The 19,023-nt window shown below is 34.9% G+C and overlaps 1 protein-coding gene across 5 annotated transcripts in view; it reads left to right on the plus strand.

Annotated features, from left to right (window-relative positions):
• Positions 1-16,275, plus strand: part of SLC4A4 (solute carrier family 4 member 4) — a 509,200-nt gene extending 492,925 nt beyond the window's left edge. For 2 of the 5 annotated variants that reach the window (XM_030818972.1, XM_030818969.1), the window contains exons 21-26: positions 781-849; positions 3,354-3,527; positions 5,736-5,897; positions 7,991-8,087; positions 11,195-11,274; positions 11,977-16,269. In XM_030818972.1, coding sequence (XP_030674832.1) covers positions 781-849; positions 3,354-3,527; positions 5,736-5,897; positions 7,991-8,087; positions 11,195-11,238 — 546 coding nt within the window. In that variant the 3' untranslated portion in view covers positions 11,239-11,274; positions 11,977-16,269. Of the gene's footprint in view, positions 1-780; positions 850-3,353; positions 3,528-5,735; positions 5,898-7,990; positions 8,088-11,194; positions 11,275-11,976 lie in introns of all 5 variants that reach the window. The other 3 variants (XM_030818970.1, XM_030818971.1, XM_030818968.1) reach the window with 3 other exon arrangements.
• Positions 16,276-19,023: the final 2,748 nt, after the last annotated feature.

A 19,023-nucleotide genomic window follows, 5' to 3' on the forward strand; every position in this document is an offset into this window, starting at 1 on the left:
TCATCCTTGACTTGCTTAGTTTCCTCAGTGCTAGGGACATTTCAAAGGTCTAGGAATAGATACAGTTTACAGACATCACTTCTCCTTGTTAAAACACTTTGTATTAATACAAAATATTTTTGCTAGTTAATGCGTGAAAAGGTGTTAATTCAGTTTTAAAAGATGTGTATTAATCCATGTGTGTAATGAATTGCTTCCAGGTGCTCCAGGGTCCTTTCAAGCAGTGTTCTCTTTAGTTAGTTCTCACAATATTCGCAAGAAGCGAGGGGATAGTCTTTTGATGTTTATGTTATTGAAACAGGCATACATACACCAAGCTGATAGATTATTTGGCAAAAATTATTAAGGACAAAAATCAACAGACTATATTGAAAGGAACTTGATCTCAAGAGTGAGGCAACCATCTACTAATATCTCTATTTCTGTCTACCTCACAGTCCATAGAAGCATCTGGTTTACATAGTCATTCCTTTTCAGGGTGAAGGGAAACATAACTTTTCCTCCATTAATTAAAAAAAGTTATTAGTAAGGTCATGCATGCTCACTAAAAAAAACAAGCATCCAATGAAAATTGAAAGTCCTTTTTACCCTTCTTCATTTATTTCTATTACAAAGAGTTTAGAAGTTCATCAATTGACTAGTAAAGCATACTAGTTAGAAGTCACTAAGTTATTATATCCTATATTTTAGTTTTAGATTTAGCCTTTATTTAAATGATTCCTCTTCATTCCTCTTTTTTCTCGTTATCATTTTTAAGTTTTATCCTTTGTTTCCTTCTAGTTTATACCCATGCCTGTACTCTACGGTGTGTTCCTGTATATGGGAGTAGCATCCCTTAATGGTGTGCAGGTGAGTTTTTGAATAGCAATGTAAGTACAGTAGTGTTTTTCTAGTAGTAAGAATAGTCCAGTAACAGATCTTTGAAGAAAAGTGCTAATCATTATTAACTGCTGAGTTTTTAAAATGCATTTATGTTCTACTTCACCATTCACCTGCTTTTCATTTCTGGTTTAATCAACAAGTTAGCTAGTATTAAGAAAAGTTACCATACATACCCATTGTTTAAATAGGCTGTTAAAAGTCATTTAACCAAGAAAGCAAGAGGCTATAATCTTTCTTTTCCTTCCCCTTACCCATCTTTATCTCCTTTTTACTGTCTCAGGAAGGATACCTAACTCTTTCTGTGTGTTCTTCAAGATAGTATTTATCCATTTGCCTTAACTCTATACTGAAAACAGGCTGTTGATTTGCTTTTCGTATGGCTATGATCAATAATCAAAAGTTTTTTTTACCAATAAAAGAATAAAGTCAATGTGGTTAATGTATTGCTTTTGTTGAAAACTTTAGCTGTTCATAACTTTGGGAAAACTGACACACTTTTAATAAAATCATTATCAGCTGGGCACGGTGGTGCACACTTTTAATCTCAGCTACTTGGGAGGCTGAAGTGAAAGGTTCACTTGAACCTGAGTTTTAGTCCAGCCTCAACAACATAGTGAGACCCTGTCTCTTTAAAAAAACCAAATCATTAGGGAAAACTTTGTAAGGGACTTTGTCTTTCAATTGAGTTTTAATTTAATTGGCACCAGGAAACTGGAAGTACTTATGCTGTTTTCTGGCACCTTGTTAACTGTAGCCTTATTTAGCACTTAGTAATATTTTAATGGGAAAAGACTGCATGTCCTGTGAACATCATAAGAATTTATTTGAACCCCTTCAAAATAGTCCTTGCTTTTGCTTATTGAATTCAGATTAATTTGGTTTTAAAGTCAGATAGAACTGGGCAAGTGGCCAGACTACCAAAAAGAGAAAAGGCTACTTTACTTTTCTCTGTTTAGGTCTGCTGAGTAGAGTTCGTCATCTTTTGGATATTTGTTACAAAGTACAAGGTGGTTCTTCATAGACTGGACTAGATGAATGTGAGTTTATTTGTGCTCATGAAACTTTTGGGAAGTATAAATTTGTAAAAATATTTTATTTTTACCTGCCATTGTAAATATTCTTTATTTTCCAAAATGGAAAAATGTGAAACAGAAATGGCCCACAGACAAATAGTTCTTATTTTTGTTTGCCCTTAATGACCTGGTCTAGATCAGAAGTTTAATTCTATGTGTTTTAGGGGCTTTATTGGTTGAAACTCAGTGCATGTTTATTTAATTAAAAAGAAGAAAAAAATCAACCACATAATAATGATGGGGAAAAACAACCAGGGTCCAGCTAGTAGATTTCTTAAATTCTGCAATCCTATTGCCCCTAATGGCTTTTCTCCTTCTTTCTTTCTCGATTCTCCCTTGTTTAGACCTTTTTGGTGAGATTTGATTTAGAAAATTTTGTAATTTGTAAAGAAATTTTGCAACCCAAACTGTATAAATGAGAAGGTCCCCACCAGTCAAAAATAGTTCTAGAGGGAAAAAGAAAACCCTTTAAGTAGGAAATCACTAGAGAAGATTGTGATGGTCTCATTTACTTTTGCACTTCTTTCCCTCCAGAAAGAAAATAGAGATATTATTTCAGAGTTCATATTGCACGATTAGTCAATTCAATAGCTATTTACTGAGCATCTTTCATTGAAAGATCCTGTGATAGGTTCTTGAATATCTTCCCATTTGTCACTGGCAAGGTCAATTAGGCAGTTATTCTTTGAAGCACAGCACCTAGCACACAGATGCTCAGTAGTTATTTCAATAGCTGTTTATACATGACCATACGATAGCGTCTCTTAGATTCAGATGCTGACCCTGAAACTCACTGTCGTATTCATACGGCTTTTCTCTGAAAAGAAATGGTGATAGATTGCTGAGTGTATTAGTCAAGGTATGCCACTCAAATAATATAGAATTTATGAAAACATAATGTATTCCCATTTTTAAGTTGGATACTTCCTTTATATCCTTAAAACATTCTGGAAATGTGTTAATATATGATGCATAGTATCATCTCCTCTTTTTTCAGATAAGACAACTGAGGCAGAGTAAGATACATGAGTTAGACGTCTTCCTTCAGCATATTATTACTAAAATAGGCAAAAGATCCACTTTGCTGAGACTCAGAGAGTAAAAATAGAAATTAGGAGATGAGCTCCTAGAATTTATGTTTTTCTTTGTGACTTTATTCTTTAGTGGCCACTTTTTCTTATACATCTACATAACATTCCCGCAATATAATAACAAAGATTTGAACACTTGTGCTTTGGTGTGCTTGACTAAATTTCTGTGTTTCTTGACCATTCCTCTGTCCTCTGAAAAGGACACCGCTTGCCTAAATTACAGAATATAAATCAATAGTGATTAGTTAGGCATAGTGGAAATGTAATGCAGTGATGCAGTTGGACTCCTTTCCTCTTTCCTCCCCAGTTCATGGATCGTCTGAAGCTGCTTCTGATGCCTCTGAAGCATCAGCCCGACTTCATCTACCTGCGTCATGTTCCCCTGCGCAGAGTCCACCTGTTCACTTTCCTGCAGGTGTTGTGTCTGGCCCTGCTTTGGATCCTCAAGTCAACGGTGGCTGCTATCATTTTTCCTGTAATGGTAGGGATTCCTTTAATTGAACGTACCTGTGAGATTATATGAGTACCCTGTGGTTATTGTTATATGGAAGACACTCATGTCTTTTATGTGTTGTTCCAAATTTTTCCAGCTTTGACCTCATCACTTTGATCAGTTGTAATTTACATTTCCCATGTTTATGGTTGTCTAGGATGGACCTTAGAATCAGGCTCACCTAACTTCAAATACTGGCCGTAGTTCATGCTCATCAGTAAACTTCTTTGAACTACTATTAACTCATCAGTAAAATGGGAGTTGCATTGTTTTTTTTCTGAGCATCAAAACTTAATATCAAGCATGTAGCACAGTGCCTGACACATGGTAGACACCAGTGCATGTTAATTGCTTTTTAAATGTTGTGTAATAGAATTAATCTAAGTAAGAGTGTAGGACATTTCAGTTCAAGTCATAAAGAAGTGCTTGGCAACTTGTGAGAACTCATCCAGTACATTGGAAGAAATGGAGTGAGAAGTTCACTTTTTACATTTCTTGTGGTTCACATAATGCTAAGTTTAAAGATAAGGTGGGACTCTCTACCCTTGTCATAGTATGATGAGAAACAAGGTAAAGCAACTAACGTTTCACTCTGAGTCACAAGTGAAAGAATAGAAAAAGGAGTTCTGTATTTGGCTTCATTACTGAATTTTATACTTTACCATAACTCTTTACTTCTCGCAAGAAAATGCATATATGTACACTTAAAACAAGTCACAAAGGGAGCCTCAAATCTGTTTTATCTCCCCCACAGCTTTGAAAACAGAATTTTCCTACACTTACCACGTTTTATTTTTATAAAAATCCTCTTACTCTTAGCTAGGATTATTATTTTATTTTTTGTATTTGTTGTTTGAAATTTTTTTTTCTTCCAAGGATGCAAGAAAAAATGGATATTAAATACTAGTGATATTTGTTAGGTCAGATTTTTTTCTTAATGGTGCCTTATGTCTTTCTTCCCTTTTTTTTTAAAAAAAAAAACTATATTAACTTACTGAAAAGCACACTGAGTATGGGAAACACTTAAATCTACCTATTAGTGTTATCTGCCTACCTACAAATTTTGCTGAAACCAAGAAAATTGAAGCTAGACCAGGATACATTTGAATTATAGCCAATAAATCACTTTTTTCTTGTGCTAAATAATAATTTTAAAATGCTTTACTTTTCCAAAGTGTTTTTGTCTTTTCAGAACTTTTATTTGGTCACAAAATAATTCTGTAATAGAAGTTAGGACAGATGTTATTTATTTCTCTAGGCGATGAGGAAACTGTCATATAGAGAGCATGATGCTCATAAAGACAACGGCTTAATTTGAAGCAAGTCAGGATGCCTGTAACTTGCTACATATTAATTTTAATGTAGAATAAAGATATCTTTAATGTACCTTCAGAAGTTATTCTTCAAGAGCAATTCGTAGAACCAAAAATACACAGGTCAAGAATATTTGTTTTGGAAGCAGACAACTGGGACCCTTTGTACTATTCAATTATCTGGGTTCATCTCCCTCACAGACATTAAGGACCTTGGACAACATACTTAATGTCTCTAACCTTCAATTTCCCCAGCTGTGTGATAGAAATAATAATACCAACTTTTGGGGTTTGTTCTGAAGAATAAATGAGATCATATTGCCGAAGAGTTTAACATAGTGTCTGGGACATGTTAAATATTCAGTTAATGGTGGTGATTGAAGTAGCCCAGTGAATGAAATGGTCTATGCATATTCAAATACTACATCACTGTGAATACTTTGAAGATGTCTTAGTGTTCTAGGTGTCGTACAGATTTTCTTGATTGCTAAAAACCTTTATAACATTTTAATTTTTAATACTTAGAAATCATATGCCAGGTATTTTTTTACTTTAAACTTTTAATTATTTAAAATCTCACATAGAAGGCAGTGGTTTTGAAAAACAATCCTTTCACATTAAAATTCTAATTGAATGTGATCATGCATTTCAGTGAACAAAACAAAGTGAGTTTCAACTAAGACTTTTATAAAACAACTTTCCCCATGTAGAAAATTATGAGAGTTCAGTTGGTATAAGTCCATGACATCAAGATCAGGTCTGTCATACTCTATCTAGCCTTACACAAAGTAGGTTTCTGTGGACTTTGATAGGAGAGTATCTATGCTTGCTGTGACTTCATCTGACATGGTTTCTTTCATACTTTTAATATTTGCTCTTTCAGATCTTGGCACTTGTAGCTGTCAGAAAAGGCATGGACTACCTCTTCTCCCAGCATGACCTCAGCTTCCTGGATGATGTCATTCCAGAAAAGGACAAGAAAAAGAAGGAGGATGAGAAGAAAAAGAAAAAGAAGAAGGGAAGTCTGGACAGTGACAATGATGATGTAAGGAACTTTCCGAATTCCAAAGGAAAGCTAGTTAAAGAAACAAATGTGAAAATTGTCCCTTTTTATACCTGATGTGAAATGGAGGGCTGAGTTCTAAGAATGTTTATCTGGATATGTGGTGTATTACTCATTTCACCTCCCTTTGCCCTTTATATTCTCTCTTTGGTTTTTTATGTTTTCTGAAGTCTTTCTGTAACCATTAATACACTAATAATGATGTAATGACTAATAATGACTTATAAAAAATTTAAAAACCCACCACATTAAAAAAATTCTGATCTCATAGATATAAAGGCAGTTTGCTTAGTAATGCTATAAAATGTATTTGGTTTCTATTAATAATCCAGGGCTTATATTTGAGATAATAACTCAATTTTATGTAATTTTAAGCCTAATGTGGATAGATGTTGATGATCTCACTTCGTGTGATCTATGAATCTATTTGAGTAGGCTCTCCACCAAAGTTCTATGCTGTTATATTAATATTAGCATTATATTTATACTAATATGATTTAGCATTATTTTTCTGTAGCTCTTCAATAAAAAGAAAAGGGAATTGGAGTTTGGGGTCTTTTTACATAATTATAGTGGTTAGTGTCATAGTCCAGAGGGTCCTCCTCCAATTAGGTGATTAAGTTGAGAAGTAAAATTGTTGCCCAGTTTTTTCTTTAGGAGACCAGCTCACAGAAATACAGATTCTTCAGCAGGGATCTGTAATCAGTGCTAGGAGGAAAACTGGGATTTGTTTACTTTAACACACGCGCACACCTTATTCCAGTAGCCTTTTGAAAAGATTGCCAAAATAATGTTTTCTGTTTGAAAATTTGCTCTGGATTTTACACAGTGCAGTATCACAAACGATTTTTTGTGCATCATTACCCATTCTAAAGTAGGAATATTGTTAATTGTTAGTTTCTACTTAGTACTTTACATCCCTTTATTTTGAGCCTATGTGTGTTTTTGCACGTGAGATGGGTCTCCTGGATGCAGCACACCAATGGGTCTTGATTCTATCTAATTTGCCCATCTGTGTCTTTTAATTGGGGCATTTAGCCCCTTTACATTTAAGGTTAATATTATGTGTGGCATCTTTATTTTTTTCCTTTTTTGCTCATTGAATGCATTGTCTTAGTTATCTAAAAGGATACTGTTGTTCATTAACCTCTTTAGAGTCATCATAAAGGAATTTTCCATGTAGGTAATAGGCTTTATGTTAAGATTTTTTTAACATTAATTCTCATTTTATTTTCAACTAAAAATCATCTTTTTGGTACTTTTAATTAAGAGATATATTGGGTCTTTCAGCCCAAACATAGACTTGGAATCAATATAATGCATTTAAAAAAAACAAAGTGGTAATCTTTGGGAAATCTATTATAATTTGGGCTAGGTGGCTTGTTGTTTAAGCAGTCCCATGATTAGCTGCCTGGTTTTGTCATTTCCAGTATGATTCTCTGCTTATCTGACCATCACAGACACCTTTTTAAACATTTTATTTTCTTATGTTTTGCTTACATTTTCAGATATCTTTGGCACAAGCTAATTGAAATGAACCTTTACCCATAAAATAGTACTTAAAGTAAGAGAGGGAAGTTTATTTTCTAGTGTACATAGAAGGCTTCCTGATAGCAGATATATAAAAAGTCTGTCACTTGTTCTAGAAGGAAAGATGGGTCATGATTTTCCTAGAGACGGAATCAGCGTAAACAAAACAAGAATTTCAAGACTGAAACTTAGGAAGTTTCCTAGGTTTAACCTGTTTTTGCATTGAGATCATTCGCTTCACACATACAACTCAAACATTGCTGATTGGGAGTCTGAAAGAAAGCTTTACATTTCAGTTCTAGTGATCTCTATTTTGTGTAGTTCTAGTTTTAATTGACTCAATAACATTAACTTAGAAGAGTGGAAAACAAATGTGAGGGGGAAAGAAGGAATGCAGTTAAAAGATAGCAAACTGGAAGTAATTATAATGCTTTTCTCCTTAGTAGTACGTAAATGATTATAGAAAACGGTTTGATCGACGCTAGGAGATAGGAAGGGCTGTATAATAAAAACATTCTAAAACCTCTTGTACATTTTTTTCACAGTCTGACTGCCCATACTCAGAAAAAGTTCCAAGTATTAAAATTCCAATGGACATCATGGAACAGCAACCTTTCCTAAGTGATAGCAAACCTTCCGACAGTGAGTAGAACTAACCTCTTGCATGCTTGCTTGAGTATGATTTGCACTTACAGAGAAAACACTTTAGAATTGCCATCTGCATTAACTTTCCTTCGATTTTGTGTTTCCTTTTTCTATGAGAAGATTTACACTTAATTATAATAAAACTTTATTTTTACATACCCTAAGCTTCACTCTTCCTTTTATCCATAACCTTTAAAATTTTTATTTGGTAGTCTTTTCTCTTACCTAAATCATCCCCAGTTTTTCCAATTGCTAAATTAATAACCATGTTTTTAATTGATTTTTCTTTTTTTTTCTGTTGGTATTTAGAATTGCAGCTTATAATACTACATCACTGTCACTGTTTGTCTTCCTTAGGTTTTAACTAGTCATCAAATCAGCTCAAAAGAGAAATTGCATCATTGGTCTCTCAGTGATTAATCAATTGTTAATATTGAGAATTTGGAAAAATTTAATTTTGATTAAATTAGCAATCATGAAGTATTAGTACAACTTTCTAGATATAACTTGTATGCATTTGCTTTCTAATCTCTTCATTCTCCCTTTTGCTATTTCAAAATTATTATTATAACTGCACTGATCTTTCTAGGGTGATAGCCTGGTGGCTACAGTGCAATGGTTTGTGACATTTTTTTCTTCAATAATTGAATTAACAGGCCACTTAGTAATATTAGTGACCATTTCAGACTTTCCCAATAGCAGGTAGCAATTGCCATCAAGCTACCTTCTACTTTGAGTTCTCATTGAAGAAAATGCATCCTTTTAGATTCAGATGCACTGCAGAGTACACTGATCTGTTACAGAAAAAGACAGTTAAGACACTTTTATTTCTATTTTACCATGCCACCTCAACTACAATAAGAGGTTACTGTTATCAAGAAAAGTTTGGAATTAATGTCTATTGATAAAAAATAATGGGTATATTAGTTATCAATCATTGAGTAACAAATTACCATAAAACTCAGCAGCTTAAAACAACAAACATGTTTTCTTACACAACTCCTGACATTCAGGAATGCAGGGGCAGCTGATTTTGGTTCTGGCTCAGAGTATCTCATGAGATTGCAGTCAGAGCTGTCAAGCTGTCAGCTGGGGCTGAGTCTCTGAAGACTACTTTTTTTTTTCCAGGAAGAAATGAAAGGATGATTTGAAAATTATAGTATACTCCACAGTGTGGAGTGGGCCCGAGAATAGGGACTCAAGGGCCCCATTACAAAATTTTTGGGAGTTTAAATACCCTCTACTTGGAGTACGCCCTATGTAAATGGAGAGGATGAAGTAAAGTTACAAACTCATTTATTTGGCCTGTGCCCCATGGAGAGGATATTTCCTGTCATAGCCGAAGTGTGAATTGGCCTTATGTTCCCTGCCTCCAGACACTGTTTTCCTGCCTCATCTCCTCACTGAGAGATGTGATCTCCATAAATCTTCATGGGAGGCAGAGAGACCGATGGTCTTTCTTCTGTTAACTGCTTCATGCTGGCTTCGGGCATACTCCTACCTATTGGGGATCCCTGAACTCTCACCCTGCTCTGTCTAGTGGAGGCAGGGTAGCTTCTTGATGGCCAGGGTGTTGTCTTCACCTGGAACTGGCTGGAACCTTTGTTGTGTGATCATCTGAAGCTTGATGGTCTCTAGGCAAGAGGAAATGAATTTGGTTAAAAAGGGGAAATTTTTTTAAACAAAAGTCTGGGAGGCCATTGTTTTGAACTAAGCTCATGCACTGGGCCCCAACAGACCAAACCAAAGCAAAATGAAGTCATTTGTGCTAAGACTATAAGGAAACACATGAATTCTAGAACAGAGCAGATTTTGTTTCTTCTTTTGCAAATCTCTATAACAAACATTCTTGACAGCATAGGTATCCACCCCCTGAGGTTCCCATTAAATAGTGTCTGAAGCTGGGGATCTGCTTCCAAAAGCACACTCATGGGGCCCTTGGCATGACATTTGTTTTTTTACCTGTGAGTATCTCTGTAGGGCTGCCCATAATATGGCCTCCCTCAGAGCCAGTGATAAAAGAGAAAGAAACCAAGACAGAAGCTGCAGTCTTTTATAACTAAATCTCAGAAGTAACAGACCATTACTTCTGTCATATTCTGGTGGTTATGCAGCCCCACACTGTTAACACTGGGAAGGAATTACACAAAGTCATAAATACCAGGAGACAGGGATCACTGAGAGCCATCTTGGAGGCTGGCTACCAGCCTAGATTTGAACAAAGAACTAAAGCAGTCTTACCTTTGGTGTCTAGTTTGTAACCTGTAACTTGTAACTGAGGCTAATTTCTGCTAACCCCTATTAATGGGGGTTGGTTATGAATTTCTTTTTGAGTTTAAACTCCTCAAACCATGTTCCGACTTCATTTTTTATCTGTGGAGCATTAATAGCAAAAGCACAGTGTAACAGACATGTGCCTAGCATGTATGTCTTCTGTTGGCATCATAACCTGGTATAGCCCCTTATAAATAAATGTAAAAGCTATTTTTTTAAAAAATTACTAGCCAGAATTTGAGGCTCATGGAAAAAGTTTATGTGCCATTTGCCCTTCATCCTCTCAAAACCCCTTTTAAAGGATAAATTGCAAGTTGATATGATATTAGAAGTGTACTTAAACAAAATACACTTGAGCATTTTGCCTGAAATGTTTCCTAATGTCATGTTTATCTTTATAATCCATGATGAAAGAACAAAACTGATAGAAGCAGTGTTGCAGTATGAGTAAGTGCCTCAAAAAAAAAAATCTTTTTTTCCTTATGAACAACAGCAGGCAAACCTAGGAATGCTGAAGATGGAAGGAAATCCAAAGGCAAGCCTTAGACATTAGGAGAATGCGATCACTCTCTAAAAAGATTTGCTTCTTATCCTTCTCACTGACAAGACAACAGTGATCCATCCCAGAAAACCTAAAGTAAAGGAAATGAAGTGATTTTGTCTTCATCATCACACTAGAGTCTTAGCTTAATACATTGTTTATTGAAATGCCTAAACGTGTCTTTTTTGCTCTTACCAGTTATGGGAGATGCATCAATTTTGTCAAGATTTTTGTTTTATACTTCAGCAAAGATCTACCATTTATGTTTTTAAAAAATTTTATTTTCCAGGAGAAAGATCACCAACATTCCTTGAACGCCACACATCATGCTGATAAAATTCCTTTCCTTCAGTCACTCGGTATGCCAAGGTAAAGGAGAGCCCAGTATTTTATGTTTTTCTGTGGGATAATTGCCCCACAGAAATGTAGTTAATGGTGGGTTATTGACAGAACTTCTTGTTCTCCTTCATCTCTATTATTTATCTTAAATAAATTACCCAGTGACCAAAACTTCTTCCAGCTTTTACTAGTAGAAAGCATTCTAAGAGACCTACTTACTCTTACAAATAATGGAATTTCAGTATCATTAAGTTACAACGCAGGATCAACATTAGCTCTTTTAATTTCAGTATCATCCCTGATTTGAAGAGGTAACTGGGACTTTCTGACAGGTCTTCTCCAGTGGTTTCTTTCCCTCTTAACGAAGTTCTAGAGATTTCAGATTCTACTTGATTTTCTGAAATCTCTGAACGTTTTTATTATGTCAGTCTTTTTGTCCTTTAATTTCTGACAGCATTACCCACCTGGTAGTACCTCTTTTCCTTTTGTGTTTGTTGTTTTTATTATTTTAATCTAGGTATGAGATCTTATGAATTTTTTTACTTGAATTTCTTGACTCTACTGGTAACCTTCATCCCATTTAAAATGTTTGTTTTTAATACACAAAGAGGATATAAATATTAAAAGAGAACAAAGAAGGACACATTTGACTTCTATACAATGCATAAACATTTGACAGATGATGAAGGAAATCTGATTTACTTACTACTTTTTTTTTTCCTTTTTCTCTAGTCCTCCTAGAACTCCAGTAAAAGTTGTGCCTCAAATTAGAGTAGAACTTGAGCCTGAAGACAATGATTATTTCTGGAGGAGCAAGGGAACAGAAACTACATTGTAACCTGTTTGTCTTTCTTAAAACTGACATTTGTTGTTAATGTCATTTGTTTTTGTTTGGCTGTTTGTTTATTTTTTAACTTTTATTTTGTCTCAGTTTTTGGTCACAGGCCAAATAATACAGCGCTCTCTCTGCTTCTCTCTTGCATAGATACAATCAAGACAATAGTGCACCGTTCCTTAAAAACAGCATCTGAAGAATCCCCCTTTTGTTCTTAAACTTTCAGATGTGTCCTTTGATAACCAAATTCTGTCACTCAAGACACAGACACGCACAGACCCTGTCCTTTGCCCTCTATTAAGCAGAGGATGGAAGTATTAAGGATTTTGTAACATCTTTTCTAAAAATATTGAAGGAACTTAAAACTTTAGCTTTGGAGCTGTGCTTACTGGCTCGTCTTTGTCTGGTAGAACAAACCTTGACCTCCAGACAGAGTCCCTTCTCACTTATAGAGCTCTCCGGGACTGGAAAATGTGCTGCTATTTTAACTTGCTCTTGCTTGTAAACCCTAATCTTAGAGTTATCAAAAGAAGAAAAAACTGAAGGTACTTTACTCCCTATAGAGAAACCATTGCCATCATTGTAGCAAGTGCTGGAATGTCCCTTTTTTCCTATGCAACTTTTTTTAACCCTTTAATGAACTTATCTGTTGAGTACATTGAAGAATATTTTTCTTCCTAGATTTTGTTGTTTAAATTATGGGGCCTAACCTGCCACTTATTTTTTGTCAATTTTTAAAACTTTTTTTTAATTACTGTAAAGAAAATGAATTTTTTCCTGCAGCAGGAAACATAGTTTTGAGTAGTTCTACCTCTTATTTGTAGCTGCCAGGCTTTCTGTAAAAATTGTATTGTATATAATGTGATTTTTACACATACATACACACACAAATACACAATCTCTAGGGTAAGCCAGAAGGCAAGATCAGATTAAAAACACCATGTTTCTAAGCATCAATTTTTCCCTTTCTTTAAAAGAAACTTAACTGTTCTATGAAGGAGATTGAGGGAGAAGAGACAAACTCCTATGTCATGAGAATAACCGATGTTCTGATAATAGTAGCATCTAGGTACAGATGGTGATTGTATTACCACGTCAGTGTCCTATGCAGTCTTTTTAGACATTTTCTCATTTTGAAATATTTGTGTGTTTGTGTATGTGCTCTGTGCCATGGCTGGTTTATATATGTGCAATGTTAGAAGGCAAAAGAGTGATGGTAGGCAGAGGGCAAAGTCATTGAGTCTCTTATGCCAGTTTTCATAAAACCCAAACCACATATGAAAAAATCCATTAAGGGTCCAAGAAGTCTGTCCATGTGAAAATGAGGTAAATATAGTTTATTTCCCAGGTATCAGTCATTATAATTGATATAATAGCTCTTACATGCAATATAAAATTCATAGGAGTATTAATAGCCCATTTACACATCTATAAAATGTAATGGGATTGCAGAGCTGCAGAGTACAGTGTAACAGTACTCTCATGCAATTTTTTTCAGGATGCGAAGGCAATTATTCTTTGTAAGTGGGACATTTAGAATATATTTCTGTACATATTATAGGTATGTATATTTCAAAGTACCACACTGAAAATTAGACATTTATTAACCAAATTTAACATGGTATTTAAAGGTAATATTTTTAATATGATACATTACATATTGTGAATGTATACTAAAAAAACATTTTAAATGTTAAAATTATAATTTTGGATTCATATAACCACAACTGCGATATATCCTAACTATAACCAGTTGTTGAGGGGTATACTAGAAGGAGAATGAAACCACACTTTTTGGTTTGATAATATGCACTTATTGACTTCCAATCATTGTTATGTTAATTAAATTATTATTCTGTCTCCTTGTAATTTTGATTACAAAAATTTTATTATCCTGAGTTAGCTGTTACTTTTACAGTATCTGATACTCCTAAAACTTTTAACTTATACAAATTAGACAATAATGACCCCAATTTTTTCATTAAAATAATAGTGGCGAATTATTTGTTATTGTGTTAAAACCTCACCTGCCAAATTCTGGCTTCACATTTGTATTTAGGACTATCCTTAAAATGATTATTCTATATTACTAGCTTTCTATTACCCTAATATAAACCGGTATAAGAAGACTTTCCTTTTTTCTTTATGCATGGAAGCATCGATAAATTGTTTAAAAACCATGTATAGTAAATTCAGCTTAACCTGTGGTCTTGTTAAGTTCAAGGTACTTTTGTTTTATAAAAGCTCTAGATAAAACTTTTTTTTTCTGATCATGAATCAAGTATCTGTGGTTTCATGCCCCTCTCTATACCTTTCAAAGAACTCCTGAAGCAACTTAACTCATCATTTCAGCCTCTGAGTAGAGGGAAAACCTATGTGTACTTCTGTTTATGATCCATATTGATATTTATGACATGAACACAGAATAGTACCTTACATTTGCTAAATAAACAGTTAATATCAAATCCTTTCAATATTCTGTGAACCCAGGGAAGTTTTTAAAAATGTCATTACTTTCAAAGGAACAGAAGTAGTTAACCAAACTAACAAGCAAAACCTGAGGTTTACCTAATGACACCAAATTATCAGTATTTTAACTGAATTTACCCATTGACTAAGAATGAACCAGATTTGGTGGTGGTTTTGTTTCTATGCAAACTGGACACAAATTACAAAGTACATTTTTTTTATAAGTGTTTCTCCCTTCTCCATGATGTGACTTCCGGAGATAAAGGATTCGAAAGATAAAGACAAAGTACGCTCAGAGTTGTTAACCAGAAAGTCCTGGCCGTGGTTGCAGAAACACTGTTGGAAGAAAAGAGATGACTAAGTCAAGTGTCTGCCTTATCAAAAGAGCAAAAATGCCTCTGGTTTTGTGTTTGGGAGAAAAATTTCTTGGACACACTGTTTTCCTTGATAAAAGTCATCTTCTCTACTGTGTGAAATGAATACTTGGAATTCTAATTGTTTTGTGTCCCAGGGGCAGTAATGTCCCTGCCTCTTCTCCCAATCAAGGTTGAGGAGTGGGGCTGGGGAGAGGACTTAACTGACTTAAGAATTAGGAAAACAAAAACCTCTCTCCTCAGCCTTCCACCTCCAAGAGAGGAGGAAAAACAGTTGTCTGCTGTCTGTAATTCAGTTTGCGTGTATTTTATGCTCATGCACCAACCCATACAGAGTAAATCTTTTATCAACTATATACTGGTGTTTAATAGAGAATGATTGTCTTCCGAGTTTTTTGGTTCCTTTTTTAACTGTGTTAAAGTACTTGAAATGTATTGACTGCTGACTATATTTTAAAAACAAAATGAAATAATTTGAGTTGTATTACAGAGGTTGACATTGTTCAGGGATGGGACAAAGCCTTCTTCAATCCTTTTCATACTACTTAATGATTTTGGTGCAGGAACCTGAGATTTTCTGATTTATATTTCATGATATTTCACATTTGCTCTTCACAGCATGAGCATGAAGCCCAGTGGCACCAAATGGCTGGGTACAATCAAGTGATATTTTGTAGCACTTCACTGTCTGAAAGACCATGAGTTTTCAGATGATTTCATTGAGCTTCATTGCAGCCTGAAATTTTTAAAAAGTTTTGCAATACGCCAACCAGTCAAGTTGTGTTTTGGCCAGAGATTTAGATATGTCCAATTTCCTGGCTCATTTCATTGTGCTCTATGGGTATGTATAAAAAGCAAGAATTCTGTTTCCTAGGCAAATATTGCAACTCAGGGCTAAAGTCATCCAATGAAACTTTTAGAGCCAGAAGTAACTTTGTCCCAGTCCTACAATGTGAAAAGAGTGAATAGTTGCCTCTTTTTAGCCATTTTCATGGCTGGTACATATTCGTACACATTACTTTTCAGAATCAATACGCACTTTCAGATATTCTTATTTTTATTCTCTTAAGTCTTTATTAACTTTGGAGAGAGAAATGATGCATCTTTTTATTTTAAATGAAGTAGATCAACATGGTGGAACAAAATGATAAAGAACAGAACACATTTCAATATATTACTAATAACTTTTTCCAATATAAATCCTAAAATTCCTATAACATAGTATTTTACAGTTTTATGAAGCTTTCTATTGTGACTTTTATGGAATTAAGAGATGAAGAAGATGAGATATTTTAGCATTTATATTTTTCAAAATTATATGTATACTTAAAATAAAGTAACTTTATGCATTTATGAGTGTCAAGTGTTTCTGTTCAACTCCTCAAATAATTGTTAAATGCCCATTATTTTACTTCTTTGGGTGCTGCAGGGAATACAAAGATGGTCACGTCAGAGTCTCTGTCCCCAGATTGCTTTAGTTACTCCAGGAAGGAGGATAAAATTAGTGTCCAAATTATATTTTTAAAAAGATTATAAGAATTATCCAAGTATTAATGAAATGCTATTATGCAAAGATTCGAAGCAGGAAAAAATAGGTCCAACTAAGAGCAATACAGATTTGTTTTTGAGAAGATAGTATTGTCTTCTTTTATAAAGTTAGTGAAATATAAAATAGCACTTTCTTGAATCCAGGATGAGGTATACAGTAAATTAATTCTCAGAACAAAACAAAAAAACAAAAAACAAACTGCTAGGCACAATAAGTACTTATTAAAAAATAATTGTTCAATTGAATTAAATCTTAGAATGATTTTTCACAGAAGATATATACACTTTCTCTGGGCCTATCCAAGGTTTTGTGTAATATTTAAAATTCTCTAGGTGGCTTCAGTCCATAATTATAATCAGAGAGTGGTGGTGTTGGGTGGGGGAGAGGGGGGACCATATAATAGAAGTGATGAAAGAGAACTTCTGGTTGCAGTAAAAGGTGATGTAAAAACAAAAATAATGAGGCAGTGACATTGGCTCAATCTTTCAATCTGAAAGCTTAACAGACAGAATCACTCTGAGCATGAGGGGACTGATAGCGGTGGTGATAATGGGGGCTAGGGAATGGGATTTGGATTTTATCATTGAGCTGAAAGAAGCAGCAGAAGCCACGCACAGAATAAATTCTAATACGGGAGAATTTGAATTTTAATCATACACACAGAAGATTCATTAAATAATATTGCCATGCATAACAATAAAAGTTGACAAATTAGATCAAATTATATTTCGTATATTATGAAAAAGAGCATACATTTGCATATGTTTTTGCATTTTAACCAACCCTTCATTATGCTATGTAGCCCACCTGACCCGCCTAAGAACTAGGAGGTAGAACACAAAACCCTCTGAGATATCAAATCATCTTTCTCAAGGTCTAGGCATGACAGCTTGAGCACCTTAGATCTCAAATCCTCATTCAGAATATATTTATGCTCGTTTAATTCAAAATGTTACCAAGCTTGGTCATCCATAGATTTCTTAAAATGGAGGAAATTAGAAACAACAGAGAAAACTGTTGATAAGAGAATTGATGTAGCAAGAATAGCTTAGTCTTGACAGGAAGAAAGAAGATATTTAAAAGCTGTACAAAATATATTCTAATTCTTTTTTTTTATTATTATACTTTAAGTTTTAGGGTACATGTGCACAACGTGCAGGTTTGTTACATATGTATCCATGTGCCATGTTGGTGTGCTGCACCCATTAACTCGTCATTTAGCATTAGGTATATCTCCTAATGCCATCCCTACCCCCGCCCACCATCCCACAACAGTCCCTGGTGTGTGATGTTCCCCTTTCTGTGTCCATGTGTTCTCATTGTTCAATTCCCACCTATGAGTGAGAACATGCGGTGTTTGGTTTTCTGTCCTAGCGATAGTTTGCCGAGAATGATGGCTTCCAGCTTCATGCATGTCCCTACAAAGGACATGAACTCATCCTTTTTTATGGCTGTATAGTATTCCATGGTGTATATGTGCCACATTTTCTTATTCCAGTCTATCATTGTTGGACATTTGGGTTGGTTCCAAGTCTTTGCTATTGTGAATAGTGCCGTGATAAACATACGTGTGCATGTGTCTTTATAGCAGCATGATTTATAATCCTTTGGGTATATACCCAGTAATGGGATGGCCGAGTCAAACGGTATTTCTAGTTCTACATCCCTGAGGAATTGCCACACTGACTTCCACAATGGTTGAACTAGTTTACAGTCCCACCAACAGTGTAAAAGTGTTCCTATTTCTCCACATCCTCTCCAGCACCTGTTGTTTCCTGACTTTTTAATGATCGCCATTCTAACTGGTGTGAGATGGTATCTCACTGTGGTTTTGATTTGCTTTTCTCTGAAGGCCAGTGATGATGAGCATTTTTTCATGTGTTTTTTGGCTGCATAAATGTCTTCTTTTGAGAAGTGTCTGTTCACATCCTTTGCCCACTTTCTGATGGGGTTGTTTGTTTTTTTCTTGTAAATTTGTTGGAGTTCATTGTAGATTCTGGATACTAGCCCTTTGTCAGATGAGTAGGTTGCAAAAATTTTCTCCCATTGTGTAGGTTGCCTGTTCACTCTGATGGTAGTTTCTTTTGCTGTGCAGAAGTTCTTTAGTTTAATTAGATCCCATTTGTCAATTTTGGCTTTTGTTGCCATTGGTTTTGGTGTTTTAGACATGAAGTCCTTGCCCATGCCTATGTCCTGAATGGTATTGCCTAGGTTTTCTTCTAGGGTTTTTATGGTTTTAGGTCTGACATATAAGTCTTTAATCCATCTTGAATTAATTTTTGTATAAGGTGTAAGGAAGGGATCCAGTTTCAGCTTTCTACATATGGCTAGCCAGTTTTCCCAGCACCATTTATTAAATAGGGAATCCTTTCCCCATTTCTTGTTTTTGTCAGGTTTGTCAAAGATCAGATAGTTGTAGATATGCGGCATTATTTCTGAGGGCTCTGTTCTGTCCCATTGGTCTATATCGCTGTTTTGGTACCAGTACCATTTTGTTTTGGTTACTGTAGCCTTGTAGCATAGTTTGAAGTCAGGTAGCGTGATGCCTCCAG

This window comes from Nomascus leucogenys, chromosome 9, assembly GCF_006542625.1.
Source record: "Nomascus leucogenys isolate Asia chromosome 9, Asia_NLE_v1, whole genome shotgun sequence".
Lineage (NCBI taxonomy): Eukaryota > Metazoa > Chordata > Mammalia > Primates > Hylobatidae > Nomascus > Nomascus leucogenys.